This window comes from Notothenia coriiceps, unplaced genomic scaffold (assembly GCF_000735185.1).
Source record: "Notothenia coriiceps isolate Sejong01 unplaced genomic scaffold, NC01 NC01_scaffold00002820, whole genome shotgun sequence".
NCBI classification, from domain to species: Eukaryota; Metazoa; Chordata; class Actinopteri; order Perciformes; family Nototheniidae; genus Notothenia; species Notothenia coriiceps.
In genome coordinates, this window is record NW_011335521.1 from 214,996 (window position 1) to 234,782 (window position 19,787).

Sequence of the window (19,787 nt, forward strand, 5' to 3'; positions counted from 1 at the left end):
CGCGTCCTCAACCCTACTACCCACCACCTCCCGGCGTCCCCCCCTCAACCCTACTACCCACCACCTCCCCGCGTCCCCCCCTCCAGCCCCACTACCCACCCTCCCCCCCGCGTCCTCGTAAGCCCCACCTACCACCACTCCCCGCGTCCCCCGTCAGTCCCACCCTACGCCCCCACCACACGTCCCGACGACCGCGACCCTCCTCATGTCCTCGACGGACCTCCCCACCCGACGTCGTCGAGGGACTGGGGACCGAGAGACGATGGGGGGGAGGTATTTCGGAAGAGGCCCGCCCCCAGTGACGCGCCAGTACTCCCGGACGGACCCTTGTGGTTTTCTCCCGTCGGACTCTTTTGCAACCGATAAAGCTTTGGATCCGAGTGTACCATTAAGTTTTACGATAAAGTAACAGATTTTAAAAAAATTGAATCACATTCCAAAATAAATTTAAGTTAGTTTTCACACATTTTTCCTTTTTCATAACTCGTAACTTTCATACAGGATTTGACAGATCATCGGTATTAAATAAGTTATGTTTTTTAGTTTTGCTACACGTAGTTTTTTCAGTTTATTTCGTAAGGGTGAGCCATTTTGCTTTTAGACGAATAGATAATATATCGAAGTTAGACGTCGATACAGCACACAATGTCATCACACCATGCTCATTACACATAAGAAACTTACGTACATAAGTGTGCGTTTATTATATAATTAAATTGTTACAAAGACCATTTATGTAGAACCAATCTCCGAGTTTGACCGTTCACTTACATCACCTAATGAATCAGCAACAATAACAAACAAAACACAAGAACATTAACAAAAGAGAAAAGTGTTATGTTAGTCATGTTTTGGTGAGAGGTTAAACATACGTATATAAAACGAAAGGTTGAAGATTTACTGTTTGTTTGACAAAAATCGAATAGGTTTGCGTTATTTTCTAAAAATTATTAGACTTTTTTCAGTTTTCATTATTTTAATTGTATTTTTTCAGGTATCATAATACGGACCTAGAGGCCCCGGTAGACAACCCCCCCCAGGGACACCTCCCCCAAGGGACACCCCCCCAGGGACACCACCAGGCCCTGGTCCAAAACCCCCCCACCTGAGCCACACACCCATGACCGGGGACCGGACACACACACGCGCCTAGAGAGCCATCATCCCAACTCCCCCCTGCGCCCCTCCATCACCCATCACCCCGTCTCCCCCCTGCGCCCCTCCATCACCCATCACCCCGACTCCCCCCTGCGCCCCTCCATCACCCGCTCTCTGTCCCATCTCCTCCTGGAAGAGGATGAGGAGGAGCCAGAGACCAACGTAGACACCGGAGTCTCACTGCTCTCAGACTCGGCAGTCAACATACTCACTCGCTCTTCCTCCGTGGAGCTGTTGATGCCTCCTCACCCTGAGAGACCTGCAGCTGTGGGGGCTTCAGCTGTCCAGGGTCTGGCCAAGGAGCTGATTGAGTGTCTGCCACGGACACACAAACACCATCAGGTCTCCTCCGGGACTTGGGGCTCCGCAGGATGTACGCACGCAGCCAGGAAGGCCTGTAGCGGCAGGACTGTGGCGGCAAGACAAAGCCCCCCCAGAGGACCCTTCATAGAGAGCAGGACTACTGCTGAGCTGCTGTCAGCACACACACACAAGACGGATGATGAGTTCTTCATCTGAATCCCTGCTACTACGCCTCAAGTCTTGAAATAGATTATAATCATACAATATTGTAGATTTATGTGTGAGGATTGTTCAAAGCCTAGCGGAGTGATATTTGCGGGTATTATTATCCTCAATGTCTTTTATATTTAGATTTAACTAATGATTTGTGCAGCTAAAATGGAGCCCTGTAACAAACCCTGGAGGAAATAGTCTTTACAAAATGTTCCCGTCAGGGTGCGAAGGCCAGTGTCTGTCTCAAATTGCCTTTTGAATAATGCTGATCTCAGCAGAGTCTTCCGTGTCGCTGTTGATCGGGATGAGAGATCTGATTCAGTGTGAGTGCTCTCCACAGCGCTGCAGGTCAAACACAGTACAAGTATAGCCTAGTGGCTTTGATTACATTTGTTTGAATGACCTTGAAATGAATAATGACTCTAGTATGTGTGTGTTTAAATGTTTGTCTGATTGACTACACCAGATACAATGCTAGGATTTCACTTTCTTACAGTTAACAGGATGTTCTAACTAGCTACTTAAAGAGATCATTTAAACTACAAAAAGTCTTCTAATATATATTTAATAAATCTAACCATTAGTATAGAAGGTGTCTAAAACAGCCCAAATGTGTCCTGGGACTAAGACATGATTACTGTAAGGCAGTAAGCTGAGGGATCAGCAGACGGATTAACTTAAGTGAAAACTGATCAGGTACAGATGGCTGCAATCACTTCATCACATATTATAGTCGTAAGAGCTGCAAAGAGACCTGATCAAAGATATTGTTGTATTTCAAAGAGAGAAAATACTATGCATCTAATGCATTGATGAGTTAGGTCCAAATGTTCTACAACACAGATTGCGTCCCTCCTGTCAGTCAAGCTGTTAATCACAGCTGAACCTGAATGTGGTTTTCACTTGAGCATCATGGACAGTGTTTACAAAATGCACATCGTTTAGGGTTGTACAGTTTGAGCTGCTCGCCGGTCAACTCGACGCTGAAGGAGTTGTGAATGTTTACAATAAATGTATAAAAGTCAGGAAGCATCAGCTGGGAGTGTCCTTAGTGTTTCAAATGTTCAGTGAAGCTTAACATGAAGACATAGTATTAAAAGATTAAAAAAACATTTGTTGTATTTTCTGGTTATAAACTGTTTGTGTCCTTTCAACAGATCACATTAGTGTACTCTTTAATGAGCTGAGTGATCAATGATCTGTTTCAGACTGAGAGACTAAATGAACACCTGCAGGGATGATCACATGACAAGGGAAAAAAGTGAGTCACCGATGAATAACTACTGATGGGTTTGGCCTTCACCGGAACATTCGACCGTTGGCTACATTTTGAAACATTCACAGTGACAGAAGAATCATTGATGCTTAAAATGCATCACAAACCAAACCGCTGTAAACTGTGATAACAGCTGCCACTTGTCTTCACCATGAACTGTACTGTAGGTCGGAAACTGAATCAGAATGTCCCATGCTGCTGCGCTTCCTGGAAACTCAGTTCAGTTTTAATGACTTTACTGGAAGGCCCAGGGCTAAGGCTCTTTGCTGAAGTAAGCAACAAACAATCACAGAACAAAGTAAGTAACAGTCATTTATACAATATGTTATATGTGCTACTGCTTGTGACATTGCAGAAGAAATGATAAAAAACACAAATATTTTAATATTTCTGTCAGTGTGCAAATGCTACAAGATAAAGAAGATGGTTTTAAAAGCATGCTTACAACCAAACATTTTTTGTATTATCTTACCTTTATGCACAAGGCTATGGTTAACATATATACAGTATTTCTCTGCAGTGTAAATACTCTGTGCTTCAACATGTATAAACCAATGGGAATACGTTTTGTTTAATCCCTTCATGACATGATGTTGCTGAGCTTGGCTTCAACATATTTAAACTCAATGTTGGTTTGTGGTGAAAATGAATAGCACCATTACATCATAGCAGCGCCGTATCTATATGGCGCTGCATCATAGTGTTCTCAACACATTTATCTAACAGTCCACAGCGCCCTCTGCTGGTCAAAGGATGTTGTTGCTCTGAGGAGCGTTGCTGCAGCCAGTCCAGCTCAGGTCCTTGGCCCACTGGCCCTCTTTGGTGACGCGCACCTTCCCCGGGTCAAACCTCCAGAAGCGCTGCTCTCTGAACAGGTAGAGGCGTCCGTCGGGTCGGGTCAGCGCCCCGTTGGTCCCCTGGGGGACCCCCGTCCAGTCTGTCAGCCTGCGGGGGTAGTAAGGCTCCTGGTGCAGAGTTTTGAGGTTGAGCACTGAGTACCGGGAGCCCTTAAAGAGGACCATGTGACCCAGAGTGGCGTAGTAGAAGGCGCAGTCAGGGTGGCGAGGCAGCCCCAAATCACTGCTCCTCCTGGGGAAGCCTGGGTCCAGAACACTGCCGGAGTAGCGCCACATCCGCTTCCCTGCACACCACGAGAGAAGGAGGGAAAGCATGAAGTTACATGTCCTATACGTCCACTATAAGGCACTCTAAACGTAAAGGTTTTTTATGATAGAAAACATTTGGAAAGCATCGTCTTTTTATATTTGAACATAGTAGCTCCACATATTTCAGTCCTTCACATACCATCATATCATTCACAAGAACAACTCAGGTGAAATGCAATAAGCTCTGTTCTTTTAAACTAAGTATAACCATTGTAAAAAAGTAGCCAAGATTTCTATTTTGCATTCTTCTTCAGAGACACTAAGACTATAGGCAAGTGTTTTAGGGTTCAATGTTTTGTGGAATGCTTCTTGTGAGAGCAAAGTGTTTGAAAGTGCCTCTTTTAGGTGACAGATAAAAGAAGAAAATGTTTGAAGGTGATAAAGATAGGTATATTATAAATAATGTGTTAAACTTGGCCATAACTTCAAACAAGTTTTTAGCCTTTAGCCCAAAGGTAACGCTACTTTAAATCTCCAGCTGAGCTTTAGTGAAGAAAAGCCTTTAAATAGCACTTTCCTATTTAAAGGGCACTTCAGAGTCTATTTTAGGGGCTGGATTTGTGAAGTGAGGCAATCGGTTAGGGAATGGCTTTAAAAGGAAGTGTGAGAGTCACATTATGAGGTCCAGTGAAGCAGTACCTTTGAAGAAATACCACTTGGAGTCCAGGGGGGAGAAGGCAGCAGCCTCGATGGCCGGGGGGAGGTCGGCCCAGCGCTGACGGAGAGGCAGGGGGCCGCTGACACCACCCTCAGACGAGACCGTCCAATACACACCCCCCCGAAACACCAGCACCGTCCCATTGTGGTCTGGAGACACAAACAGAAGAGATAAATAAAACATCTCAATATTTTAATATCCATATTACTATGGCATGTTTTTCTGATGTACTTTACTGTGACTTTCATGGCACACAATGACATATTTCTGATATTTTGTAATATAATTGTTTTGGCTATGCTGCACCTGTTTTATGTCAATCTGTATTATGACTTTTCAGGGCTGACTATGATAATTGTGTACTATGACTTTGCTGTGAAATTCTATACAATAACATTTTTATGACATTTCTGGGACATTTTTTATGGCAAGCTGAACTAAAAGCTTTTATGACATGCTATACTTTAACATTTGTACGGCAATTTGATGGCTTTATTGTACATTTGAATGATGTGCTGTGCTGTGCAATTACTTTTTATTTTTTTGAAATATGACATACTGTACTATGACATTTCAACACAAACACTTCTATAGACTTTTAGAGAAGGTTAGATGAAAACTGCTCTTTGGGGTTTTATTCCATTTCAATCATTGTAATATCACTTTGTCTTGTTTTAGAAAGATACATAAAATAACAGAACGTTTATTTCAGTTTGCTGATAATAATATATTTTACGTTTAGAGTAACCACAGTCATGAAATGCTGAGTGTCATTTTCTAATACTATTTCCGTCCAAGCTCACCCATAGTGATGGCATCAAAGACCCCCTGGCAGTAGAGAGGCTGCCCTGCGCTCTGAGGCCCGTCGTGAAGCTCCGTGAACTCCCACTCCTGCAGAGCGGCGTGCAAAACCTGGCCGGGCAGCCTGACAGGGCGATCCCCGGAGGGTTTACCTGAGAGCGAAGACAAAGCAATAAAACAGTGAACCTAAAAAGGCATCAGAGATCAGGAAAGATGAATCCACGTGCTGTAATATAATCTAATGAGTAATGTATGTCTTTCCACCTGTGCATACATTTCCCACAAATAATTCAAACGGACAGCGACAAAACAAAAGCTGTGAGGACAGACATTATGTCACAGACAGTCTCATTTCTTATGCACGCCCAAAGCACTTTAGTTGTTTCCTTAATTGGACAGCATGGACAAACAGACAAACAGTAGAGACGTCATCTTTCAAACCACTTGGATAATGTTAACATTTAAATTGTCCTTGACAGAATGTGGCTGAGTTGATGTAAACTGATGGATGTCATTGCAGTGCCCAGGAAATGAACAAGAGCATTCTAGATAGGGCGCACACTGGAACCTTAAACCCAGTGAATTGCTCGCAGGAATAAAAAAGAGTTGTTATCGTTCTGAACAGATTCTGCCGATTCCTGGCACATGAGAGCAAAAGAATGAAGGAAGACTCAAAGCAGGACAAAAGCATACCGGAGCACAAGAGTAAACGATGGTGCTTCAGAAATGATTACAGACATTTTGTTTGCAAAGAGCTGAACAAACATTTGTGTAGGAGGTGGATAACATCAGCACACCCAAGAACAGGAGGAACACGGCAGGGAAAACATGTATACACACACCACAGAGGAAAACACATGGACAACTGTGTGTGTGTGTGTGTGTGTGTGTGTGTGTGTGTGTGTGTGTGTGTGTGTGTGTGTGTGTGTGTGTGTGTGTGGGGGTGTGTGTTGTGAGATAAGGGCTGGATGTCTGAGTTCACTCAAACATAACTTCTGCTGTTTACTTTCATCAGTGGTGGAAGAGTATGGTTTATGTTTTCTATACTTCGATGGATTCATTGGTTGCATTAACACTATAACACAATACAGGAGAATGTATGCATGTCATCCATGCAGTGTTTTACTGTTCATGATACTACATCACAACATTACGCTCCCAAACTGTGGAACACCCTACCAGTATACACCAGAGAGGCAAACTCAGTGGACATTTTTAAACTAAGCTTTAGACACATCTTTTTAGATTTTTATAAGAGACTTCTTTTAATTATCATACCTTTTACCTCCTTGTGTTCCTGAATTGTTATATTGTGCTTGTTTTATGTGCAAAAAGGTTCTTATTTTTAACCCAACATTTCCTGTTTTCTGTCTTGATCTGTGAAGTTAGCCGTGTTGTAAAAGCACTTTGAGCTGCACCTATTGTATGAAAAGTGCTATTCAAATAAAGCTTTATTATTATTATGATTACAATCTGTGCAGAACTGTGTTAGTCTATATCAGCACAGTCATTACAAGACGTTTCATTATATTCAGTATTGTACCTGAAGGGACCTTCTAAATAATAATAATAATAATAGATTGATATAGTTTAAATTTTACTTGAGTAAAATATCGGAATACCACTGCTGTTGATTAGACCTACTGGAAATGAATTGTCTTATGAAAGAAAAACCACAAGGGCTCTGCTTAACTTAAGATGCTTCAAGGTTTTAGTGTTTCAGAGAAATCAGAGGAGCTCTGGAGACGAACATAATTCAGGCTGCCTCACATCTGCTCCTTATCAGATCATAATATCAACATCAGGAATGGTTCAACACACACACACACACACACACACACACACACACACACACACACACACACACACACACACACACACACACACACACACACACACACACACACTGCCTCCAGCTCATCATTCCTGTCAGTTACGGTTCTCTTTCAGGTCTGTTTCTGGAGCTGCTTGACATTTACGTGGGAGCAGCTGCAGTCTGAAGAAATGACTGCCACAGGGTGGAAATCAACTGATAAGAAAACATGATAAACTCCACCTGTGCGCTTCCCTAATCTAAATAATCCGGGAAAACTTTTTGAAAATAATCCAAAAAAAATCAAAGTCAGCTGTTATGGAATCTTTCTTTTAATACTACTGTATAATATGCAAAGATTGCCCAGCTAGCTTTTATTTAAAATCATCTACTAATTGTTATATGATAGTATCTCTTCTTACCAAATATATCAGTGTGTCATGTCATATGTAGGTATTGAGTGTAACGAAGCTGAAAATGTGTTTGTGTGTTAGCAGAGTGTTCAGTTGCTAAAAATGTCCAGAGTGAGTAAGGGAGGCCCCTGGGGAGAAAAGGCTGGCAAAAAACATTTTGGGAAGCTGATGCAAGAATATCTCCAGAGGCAGAGCAGATGGGACTCATCAGATATTAAACACAAGACGAGGAGTCTGGACGCAGGCTTTTTAGTTCAACCTCAAGTTCAGAGTTGAATTATCCAAATGATTGTGTGTCATGCAAACATTCCTGCAGCGTGCTGGAACGTCACTGGCCTTTAGCAGCCGCTCTAAACCCCAATTTAGAGTCAAAGCAGGGAAAGCACTTAATGTACTATTTACATTTCATACATTAAGAGTATCAGTATCTATTTAAAAGACTGTGCCCTTGTGCAAATGCTGCGGTTGAATCAATATCTTAGCAGCAGAGAAAAAACAAACGGGAGGAACTCCACATGTGGAAACCTGCCGCACATGCCAGAAGGGACGACACACTCACGTTACACAGAAACTATTATATTTGTCATGCAAACAGACGTATGCTCCCACACAACACTAGCAATCTATGAAAACAGAGCGGACAAAACTCAAAGGTAAACACTGTGATGGATACGATGGATGATGATAATAATTGGTGTGTTTTTGTGTGTGTGTGTGTGTGTGTGTGTGTGTGTGTGTGTGTGTGTGTGTGTGTGTGTGTGTGTGTGTGTGTGTGTGTGTGTGTGTGTGTGTGTGTGGTCGAGGGCACTGTGAGTGTTATCTTGACGTTCACACCACCTCTGCTGCCCTCAGTTTAAACCTACTTTTCCCAGCAGCTGAAAGGCCTAGAACTAGACCTGATAGAAAAGAATCCTCATGCTGTTAAAGAGAATGAGTAGGTTGTATCAACTCCTTGTATTCAAGATCTCATGTTTCACTACTTTTGCCTCAAACACAATTAAAAGAGCCTGAAAAGTGAGTTTTCTGGCCATGCACTTTTAACACCATTCATAGCAGGGAGCTTTGTTTCACGATAACTTTCTGTTGCCACGTCAGAAAACAATCTTGAAGTTTCTGAGAGCCTAAGGACGGGCCTGCTAGATCAAAAATATCTTCTTCAAGGTTATTGAAGATTAAGCAACTTAAAAAATACAGCGAACCCCTCACCCATACAGGTCAACAGATGAGTGCGATCTATGTGACCAAACTAAATGTTGCCATTGCCATTGCACAATAACAATGAAAAATAATACTACAAAAACAAACCAATGCCAGAGTATAAACCATCACAAACTTTGTTAATGTTAAAACAAAATTCACTAATTTGTGTCCAAAAATAGCTAACCATATCCAAAATCCATCTTTAACAAACTCTCAGCAGCTTGGCCTTTCTACTTATTCTCACTCTATGTTTGCAGCTGGTGGCCTTCAGGCTGCCTCTCTGCCCTTTTCACAGCTCAGTGCCACGACTTCCAATTATATGTGCAGCAGAGTAGAAATGACTCTAATTCTGCGTTTTTCTCAAAGGCAACTCTTGGATCAAAAGAAGCAATCGATGAATGTGAGTGGCTTTGTCTATAACAGTCTTAGTTCATTTCAAACTGCAACCGTATTTCCCCGTCTTTAACTCAGCTGCCCTGAGGCCAGACAGTGAGACATTTGTCAACTGTCCGTAAAATACATTTTTCTCTCAACCCTTCGGCTTTTAAACCTGAGAAAAAAGTGGTCAAAATGCCTAAGTGGAGGTGCTACCTTTAACACTCCTCCTGACCTTGTGTTGGGGCCACACACTGATCTGTAAAGCCTCTTTGGTATCTTGGAAATGTTTGAATCTGGATAAGAACTTTAAGTAAAATGTTTTTGAACAAACCTTATTCAACATTTAACCCACAAAAATGAATGGTGGGCTGCGAAAGGTAACCACAAGAAGCCCCCTTCCTCTCACCGTACAGCTGCTGCACAGCGATGATGTCGTCCCAGCTCAGCACCAGGCTGCGGCCCAGCTTCCTGTAGTACGGCGACATTAAGGCGTGGCGGATCGGGGAATGCTCCAGTCCCAGCGTGTGTCCGATCTCGTGGGCGGTCACCATGAACAGGTTGTGTCCTTTGTGTCCGTTCAGCGTCCATCTCTCCGCCATGTCGAAGTGGGCTTCCCCCCGGCGAGGGAAGAAGGCGTGAGCCAGAGTTCCTCCTGAAAGACAACAAGGAGAGCAACAGTTAGAGACAGCTTGCATTCACAAATGCTGAGAGGTGGCTTGATAAGTTGCTCTTCAGTTGTTGATTTAGTTGGTCTATTTTCAGCATTTAGTATTGGTTAAGCTTATTGTTCTATCAGTAAATCCATTGGATAGCTAGAACTACAACTAACACTGTAGGGAAAAGAAAACACTTTTCTCGTCTTTGCTTTTCTCCTTGAAAAATCTTTTCATTTGTTCTCGAACTGTATTTTCTAAAGTAACGATTCAAATAATTACAGCTTAATTAACTTAAATAGGTTATTATATATGTGTCTTTTTGTATAACATTGAATTTCTTTTACAACTGGTTTTATTCCCTTTTTCTGTGTTGTGTAAAAAAAAACTTGCTATTAAATTAGTTTGAGAAATGTGAAAAAGTGCTAAAAACTCAAACATGCAAACTGATGTGGAGATCAGACCACTGCTCTAACCATATTATAGATAATACCATACTTGTGGCACTAATACAGTGCTTCCTGCAGGTGACCTCCCATCCTTAAATTCTTTAGTCAACACAATGTTTACCAATCATGTAAACTCTTGCTATTGTGTAATTCTGTTTAGAGCAAACTATTATCCTAATCTGTAATCCGGTTATTGTGACCGCACAACAGGTCTTGTTCAGCTTTGTTTATTCAGGAAGCGTTGCAAGAGGACTGAGAACAAATTACACACACAAGTTCATGACCCAAAACAATCATCACACACACACACTTATAAAAAGTATGGGTGACTTGAATCAGAGTGTGGTTTCCCTGACCTGGTCCGTCGAAGGCGTTGCTGGCCCCGTCGTTGTGGTCTCCTTCGTAAAACGCCAGCCGGATGTCTGCGGTGCCTTCAGGGATCTCCTGGAACACCAGGCCCGACACATTGCTCCACAGCTGGAAGGCAGCGCGCACCGCCAGCCGCACGGAGCCCAGAGACAGGTGGCGAGGCCAGTTCCCGATCTGGTAGGTCAGGTGACGTTTGTACCACTTTTCACCTGAAGGAAACACACACAAACACAGAGAGAGAACATTTAGATATGAGACACGCAGGTATGAAACATACTATTTTACAGCCATTGCTACTGCAGATAATCAAATATAATCCTGGTAGTGTTTTACTGTGCAAGAATATTCCAACTTTTTGTCGGAAAAACACAATTTACTTTAAAATACAACTAAAGAGTTAATGCCAAAAAAAGTCTTAGAATAAACCAGAACGACAATGATCATAGTAAAGTGTTTTGTGTGAAGCAAAATCTTGATATTGCTATTTTTTGTCTATAAATGATATTATAAAAACATCAATCAGCCACACAGTTTCACAGTTTCACTGAGCCACGTTTCTTCACGTGGTGACTGTGGTGAGTTTGTGCAATCTAAATACCTCGTTCAGTTGCCATAAATACTCACTCATGCACAAAATCCCTGGTTGAAATTAGTCATTTGAGGGATATTTGCTGAAAACTGCAACACCCAGCTGTTTCAGGAAATTACTTCTTTTATGTGTGACCTGTTTTTAAAAATGTACTTCTGCAGGAGGAATGAATGGGCTTCTGGCTGTTTTTCATTCTGTAACTGAGTATACATCTGACAAAGTCTTTTCAAACAAATATATACACAGTGAGACCATGTTCTTTGTCTTCATCAAACTAATATGTCCGTTTCCTTTTTGTTTGCATTGCTGATTTCATGCCTGGTATTTTTACTGGTTTTAATAATGACATGTAAGGTAGTTCTTGAGAAGGTTTCATAAACAATTCATATTATTAGCCACTGGAGTAGCTATGTATTTACATCATCTCTGTATTATTAATTCGGATGCCAGATATCCCATGTTCAGCTGTGATGTTTTGAAGCAGAGCCTCTCCAAATCCAAAATGATAGCATATTAACCACATCAGCTCACAGCTGGGTAAACTAACAAGCACTCTGTGTACACGCTCGAATAAACAATTTACTTCAACACGTGTCTGGAGTTTGTCAGCTTAGAAATAATTACAAGTGTCACAAAGTTCAGAATATGACATTCGTGACTGTATATACGTAGGATTACTAAACCTAGCAATCTAGAGACAAAGCAAGCACACACAGACCCTCAGCCGTGCAGCACACAGTCACAACAAGCAGAGGTCGCCTCGCAGGAAACACTCATCAGATAATATGAACCTTTAGGGAGAGCAGCTGAGAGGCTGGAGTCTGAGTAGACTGCAGTGGTGAAAGAGTTGATAACACATTTTAAACATGTAGTAGAGTTAGTTGTAATAATCATATAAATCAATTTTAAATAATGTGGTCCTCTAATTATTTATATTGCTTATTATAAAATTGCAGGATGAATATCTTTTTTCTTTTTTTTTTTAAAGAAAATCCATCATATATTTCAAGTGAAATGCAAACCAATACTTCATTTCATTATTCTATTCAAGACAATTAGACTGCATTTATCTTATGATTATGTTAAGAAATGTTATCAATATAAATAAATGTATATATCTTACCAAAATGTATCGTACACAATACTAGCAAAAGAACAAGGTTTATCAATATGCACATTTTCTAGGCACTTTATTTTCTTTCCCTTTTACACATTGTTTATATCAGGCTCAAGGTTTTGAGTAAGACCAGCAGACAAACATAGACAGACCACCATGGAAAATGAGCACACTGCAAACTCAGGTCCTGCCATTTAAAAGTACTTGTACTTGGTAAGAAGGCTTGAGAGGGGGAGACACAAAGTGTGAAATCAAATCAAATGGCAGTAGTCTGTTTAATGCACTTAAGCCACGAAGGCTTTAGAAATGTACACATACTTTCACATTTGTGGCTAAACTAGAGAGTGGCGACATACATCAAGCTCACTTAGAGTTGTCCAAATATTTAGAGATGTGGTCAACGTATGTTTGCCTCGATGTGAAGACTAAATGTGAGTGGGAGGTCTGCACATTCGCCTGCATCGCATCACACAGACGCAGTCAGGTTTGAGTATTTTGTTATTTCAATGCAGTTTGTGCAAAGTTAGATAGAGTCAAAGAGAGAATGATTAACAATAGCTTTGCACTACATACTCTAAACTGCCATGAGATCTCAATCGCTCCCTGGAGAAAGAAAATATCTGGAGCCATTAAGACATGCGTCTGGCAAAACATCGGTGTGTGTAAATACACAAACAGAAATTGTGCTTCAGCCTTAACTAAACACAAATCTCGGGGTCAACATGAGAGCAGTGTAAACTTGATTCTGAGCATTTATGTTGCAAGGCTTCACAGATATATTACATGATAAAAGTGAAAGCAGTGGGACCTCGAACACTACAAGTCTTTCCATTAAAGGAATACAAAATATACAAGTAGGTAGGTTTCTAACCCAAAGAGAAATGTAAGTGAAAGTCAGATTTGTATACACAATTCAATATCTGGAACAGTGGAGTTATTTGACACTCGAACCCACTCCCCTACTTTCCCAACCCTGTTTCTCTCCCAGATGAACGATACGCATTAGGCTTCTTGCCACGTGATGTGTGCAGATCTATGTTCTTCTCAGCAGAGCTCAGGGGCCAGACCGCCGCAGAGTCAGAGTCCCCGAGGATGGCAGAGAATTCAGGAAGTCAGATACACAAGACATTCCCCAACTTCCCTTATGGAAGCAATTATCATGATGCCCTATATAGCAACAGTGTGGGGAGGGCCGATTATCAGAGACATTAGGAAGTGACTGAGATCATCTGATAGCCAAAGTTATTGTTTGTGGGGGGGCAGAAATATTTAGTTTGTAACTGGTGTCAACTTTGAGGTTGTTCTCGACAGCTACATGCAACATGCTCACCTCCTAAAATAAAATATGTTAATGTTGTTGCAATTTATCCTCAGGGGGACATGAATATGTGTACCAAATTCCACGAGAAAGTATCCAATAGCTGTCAAAACAATTCGTTAAATACACAGAATATCCACACCCTTGTTTAGTCAGGGGGACACAAAAAAATAAGAAGTTGTAGCCCGATCAACAACTGATTTTGCCGTCTTTCAGGCTACGTTGTTAGCAATTTCTGTCAATATTCTAATGGACTTTTTACTAAGGCTAAGTCTTAATTGCGGCAGACTGCGGTTGAAGTCCGACCCAGGAAACTATGCATTTATTCCCCTCTATATCCCCCTTTTCAGTCTTTCTGTCTCTCTATAGAATAAATGCAAAACGGCCACAAAAAAAGAATCCTTAAAAAGATAAATAATCCTAAAAATGTAAAACACTAATCAGGCAATGGTTTCAGCTCCAGTAAGCAAAGCCATGAGCTTCATGTTCATTCTGCTTATTGTGTAAAATTAAAGCAAATGATGATGAAAAATGGAAATAAATAGGTTTACAGTTGTCAGGGCCAGGGCAAATGTCCATAAGTGCGCACTGCACACCTTCGAATGATACACACAAAACCACACAGATGCACACACAAACCTATCACACTTATGGTGCTTATCTTGGACCAGGGAGGTGGAATGTCAGCTCTGTAAATATCAGTGGGAATGACCATCAGATCCCACCACAAGCCAAGGTTTGTTTTCAGTTTCTAGGAAGCTCAGAGACAGCCATGTTCACACAAAACCAATCACATCACAGCACAGCTGAGAGCGAATAAACACGCAGCACACCTGACTGTGCATGTCAACGTAGTCCATAGAGTAGCTGTCAACAACAAGCAGCCTAAAAGAGTCATAAAAGACTTGTAAACTAAATTCAAATATCAATTCTACTAATGCAGAAACAGCAAATGCTTTACATTTGCCGGGATCCTTGTTTTTCAAATGGGTTCACATTATATGTAACATGTTGTCATATTTATTGTCGGTATTTCAATGTTATAATGGTTGTTTGTCGTGTAAACAAACATGTATTGGGTATTTGTCATTCCTGGAAGCGGGATCCTTCCTCTGTCTTTATATTTCATCAAAAATCAAGGCAAAGTTATTACAATTCATCTTAAGCATTCTTCAAATAAAGCATCTCCTGCCACTATGGGACGAAGAAAACTAATATTTGAGTTTGAGGTGGTGGATGCACAGGCGCATTATACACACAATTTAGTCATTACATTGGCGAACTCCATCAGTGGATATGTGAAGCCAGATCAGAAAGAGGTCTGACCTCAGGGTGTAAAAGTATCTGCCACTTAACTCTTTGTGTAATAATACGACCACCTGTCATATGAGTCACGTCTGGGTGTAAAATAATGACAGAGTTTTTTCTTAATCAAGGACAGGCATGTAATCCATCCAAACAGTCCGCCACTCAGGAGAATATCTACTCATTGAGGAACGATGGCAAACCACATAATCCAGGCAGTCAGTTATGGATATGTTTACCAGAAGGAACATGTCAGGTACGGACAAGAAGAGGCCGCGGCAAACATCAGCCGCCGCTGCATTCCCTGAACATTAGCCAACCTCGTCAGTGACAGGAAGGAATGCAAGGGCTTCACACATCATGAGGCTGGAGGCTCAAGGAGAGAAGGAGGAGGAGGAGGAGGAGGAGGAGGAGGAGGAGGAGGGAGAAACCTCCTGCTGTTGTCACCAGGCTGCTGCTTTGCATTCACAATGCATGTGAGGAATGACAGCACCAAAAAAAGACAATAAGAAAAAAACAACTTGTGTGTTTTCATGCGGTCTATGAGTCAAACACATGGTGAAAATGGATTCAGATCCATAAAAAATACAAATGATTTACTCTTAGTACTTTCCTTAACATTTCATTGAGTTCATTTATGAGTTCATTTATTAACCCTAACCCTAGTGTCACCAATTCCACAGATCTCTTAAGTCATTTGGCCTCATCCCCCCAATTTAAACCCCAGGCATGAGGGGAAATAAAACACATATAGCGAAAAAATATACATTATAATTTAAAGTTTTGGCCCCAGCTCCATTCGATTGCTCCCACACATGTTTATATAAGAGCGGGACAATTCCACCTCAAAGATTTTCTCTAAAGTACTCATAGGAGGGAGGATCTGAATTACTAAACTTGCAGTGCCCAGCTGCACTCGTAACTACCGTTAAACACTTTAAATCCTGAGGCCTTTAGCCAGTTCAAATTGCAGTGATTGATCACCAATGGATGCTTTATTACTGTGTTTACAGCGGATAATCTCAAACAAGAGCCTCAATTATTCTTTAAAAGGCATTTAGGGAAGGAATCTAACAACAAAATCCTTACAGCATTACTTTTGGGGAAACATCTTGGAATAATAGAGGAAATTGCTTAAACCCAAGGGCTCAAAGACAAACTGGAACTGAATCTGCATCTGCAAACTATGACTAGACTAAAGGGATCTTCAAACTTTCTCAACCTACAGAGGAGCTCCTAAATAAATGTTGTTGTGCCGGTTTTTCGCCCAGTAAAGATGACGTACTAGATACATGGACTTATGGACTTGTGTAATTGCAGTTATAAGCAGGAATCATCCAGGCTGACTCTTGCAACATCAGACGCTCCTCCAGCTTTAATTACACCCCTCAGCTCCATTTAGTGCTTCAGTTTACGCAGGGGGACCCTCCCAGGTAACCGTTGTCTTTATGGCCGCTCCAAAACATCAACACAATAGTTCCACTTACAATAAAGGTTGAGAATGGTCGGGACATTTCAAGAAAAGTCCATAAAATGTATAAAGGGAAGTTAAGCTCAGGAATTATAGACATTTCATAGTTATAATATAAAATCCATGTTTTACTTCCAGCTACTCTAAGATATTTAATTAAATATAACTGTCACCACGCACTGTATTCAGCAATCATTATCCTCCAGGTCCCACCAACAGCAGCCGCACACAACAGTATGAAAAATGCAGGAGCTGAAAAACTGAAAGCTTGGAAAGTGAAGATGCGGTTAATGGATAAGTGCATTCATTTTTGCCTTGGAACCACTCGAAGTGCGTTTACAAAACAAGTCAGCACTTATCCATTCACACACGCATTCAAACAGGGTTACCATACAAGAGGTAACCTGCTTATAATGAGTGTTAACAGTCACACACACATCATTGGTTTTGCAATTTGGTGGAATTTAGGGATCAGTATATTGCCCAAAGTCACATGGATATGTTGACCGCAGGGTTAGGGATCAAAGTACCATCAACAATGATTGACAGACAATCTCTCTACCTGAGGGAGGAAAGTCCCAGAAAAAGATTTGTGTTGCTGTTCAATGAAGGTTATATCAAATTGAAGTTCAACTGTAAAATGGATGATTATTTTTCATTTTAATGAAATACAGTCCAAGCAAATACTTAAATCCTGTTTGTTCCCATTTACTCCTTTTTATTCTCATGGAAAATGTCCACTTTGAATACTGCAACCTTATAGGGCATCACAGCTTGTAAGTTTTAGATGATGTCTTCGCTACAAATAAACATACATGCTTTCTCATAAACATACTCAAAAACAAATATATACACATGGTGACTCACACATGCACACTCTACAAACAGTACCTTGCCCTGCAGACCTCCTGCGGCGCTGCGCTCCTCTGATGGCGCCGCTCTTCCCAGTGAACACAGCGTTTACTCTCTGAGCCCAGATCTCCTGGCTGCCCTCATCTGACACGCCACAGCGCGGCTCCGCCATCTGCCTCAGGGTGGCCCCGTCCAGCTGGCCTGTCACAGGAAGCCGGGACAACCACTGGAAGTCACTGCAGGGGGGGAATGTTTGCATGATAATCAAGTTTAAAAGGGTATAACACACTCCTCAAAATGCTGATGGAAATATATATAATGTAATTGTTTAAATGGGCTTTGAAGCTTTTTAGCATTGTCACTGTGTGAGATAGTGGCTCAGGTGGTTCATCGACCTAAACATTTACAAACACTTCTCATAGTTATTTTTTTAAGGCAATCTAGAAGCCAAGAACAGGATGACATTTGACATGTTTCTCAATTAACAAAGTTCACCACTCAGAAAGATGCACATGTTATAAATGCAAATTCAATTGTAAATGTTTACATAAGGAATAATGCATAATATTTTTTCCCATGTTGTTTTAACCTTTTGTGTTCTCAAAGAAGTGATATGGAGAGCTCTAAATCCCACTTTATTTGTAGAACTACTTTATAAGTAGTTTATTTTCCAATTCATTTGGAGGGAATAAATCACAGGCCACTCATCCGGGCAGATGAGTTTATGGTGATTTGTTTTCTCAGTGATTCATTATTATGTAGACGTATTGTATGTGTTCAAAGGCTCAGGTTGTTGTTAGTTGGTTGTTGTGTCCCCTAATGGTTGTGTTATATATTGTTTCCTATTATGAGTATGAAGGTTACCGATGTGCTTGTTATGGAAGTTTTGGTCAAAATACAAATAGGGACCCCAGGGAGATTAGCTACTGCATCAATACATTAGCTAAAGGGAATATAAAGATAGTTTCAGCCCAACATTTCAGTTAAAGCAAGCTTTTCCATCAGTTTTCATTGTAGTACAGTCAGTGTAACAGTTGTAGAAATTCCTGGGTGGTTCAGTGAGGGTTCAGGGGAGGTTTTCCGGAGCAGAGGTGAGGGCGTGTTTACTGCCCTGCACTGACGCTCAGCCCGGGGGGATTGTCCCAGACCAAGCTCACCCCTCCTCCTGATTACTCTGATAATGTAGAACAAAATACTGTATCTGCCACTTTGTTCTCAAATCATATCATATTCATATAAGGGCATTGAACGTCCACATTGATATTGGAACAAATGCTACCTATGTTTCTGAAAACAAAAATTAAGAAGAAACAAAGACCACATTTACCACCTACCTGATAGCTGACTGCATCTCTACTGCATTGTGGATATGGTGGTCCGGATGGAGATAGCCGTACTTTTCAAGAAAAACCTGCAATTAAGGTAGAATGTGTTAATAGTACTCTAAACTAAACACAACCTTTATTGTCTGCCCCTCTGTAAAAATGTGATAATCTCAATGGAACACTTTGCTTCTCATAAAACTCTCTGGTAAATTCCCAAAGACACATACCTTCCCATTAGAGAAAATAATAAATCATAAAAGTGTAAACACCATTTTCCATTTGTACTATAGCTGCTGTGGGTTGCCAAGGAGGTGTATAGATATGGACCACCCGTAACAGAGAGAAACCCCCGGGGTGTCCCTGAAAATTCATAGTCATTATTTCTCAAGCATTCAATGCAAACATCTGAGAATACTTCCATGACTATAAAATACACTACCAAGAAAGCAGCCAACTGGATACATGACAACAGATGTTGTGCGTTGTGGTTTAAGATTAGCCCTGTAGATGATTTAATATGACGGTCTCTCATGTGGATGTAGGTTTCGTGTTCAGACAACAGCAGATGCAGCTATGATTACAGATATGGTGAAGGTGGCATGGAAATTAACATTGAGGCGATGATGGATTTGATTTTGCAAACAGGAATGTGCAACATAAATGTCCCTTTATCCAATTAGAGACACAAAAAATTCCAGCAGGCTTTAAATGTAAGAACAAGAGTATGGTTGTGGAAACATATGTAAAATCCTAACACTATATTATGCTCCTGCAGCTTATGGATGGACAGGAAAGACAGATGTCAAATTAAACGAGTAATGTCCAAACCACAGGGAGGCAATTATATTGTAAAATCCCAAAACACCCTGAGACACAAATAGTTGTATTGGGCTCGGTCTCCCTGTATGTCACCATGCAGACACAAGTGGGTGAATAAACTAGACTCACAGCACTTCTCAA

General features: G+C 41.2%; 1 protein-coding gene across 2 annotated transcripts in view; it reads right to left on the reverse strand.

The window, feature by feature from the left end:
• Positions 1-3,249: 3,249 nt before the first annotated feature.
• mmp28 (matrix metallopeptidase 28) overlaps positions 3,250-19,787 on the reverse strand; it is a 17,874-nt gene continuing 1,336 nt past the window's right edge. Inside the window, exons 2-9 of one of the 2 annotated variants that reach the window (XM_010765863.1) lie at positions 18,837-18,913; positions 17,542-17,738; positions 10,838-11,059; positions 9,786-10,031; positions 5,578-5,727; positions 4,756-4,923; positions 3,652-4,091; positions 3,250-3,619 (exon numbers count right to left, since the gene is read on the reverse strand). In XM_010765863.1, the coding sequence (XP_010764165.1) occupies positions 3,697-4,091; positions 4,756-4,923; positions 5,578-5,727; positions 9,786-10,031; positions 10,838-11,059; positions 17,542-17,738; positions 18,837-18,913 (1,455 nt within the window). In that variant the 3' untranslated portion in view covers positions 3,250-3,619; positions 3,652-3,696. Of the gene's footprint in view, positions 4,092-4,755; positions 4,924-5,577; positions 5,728-9,785; positions 10,032-10,837; positions 11,060-17,541; positions 17,739-18,836; positions 18,914-19,787 lie in introns of both variants that reach the window. The other variant, XM_010765862.1, reaches the window with a different exon arrangement.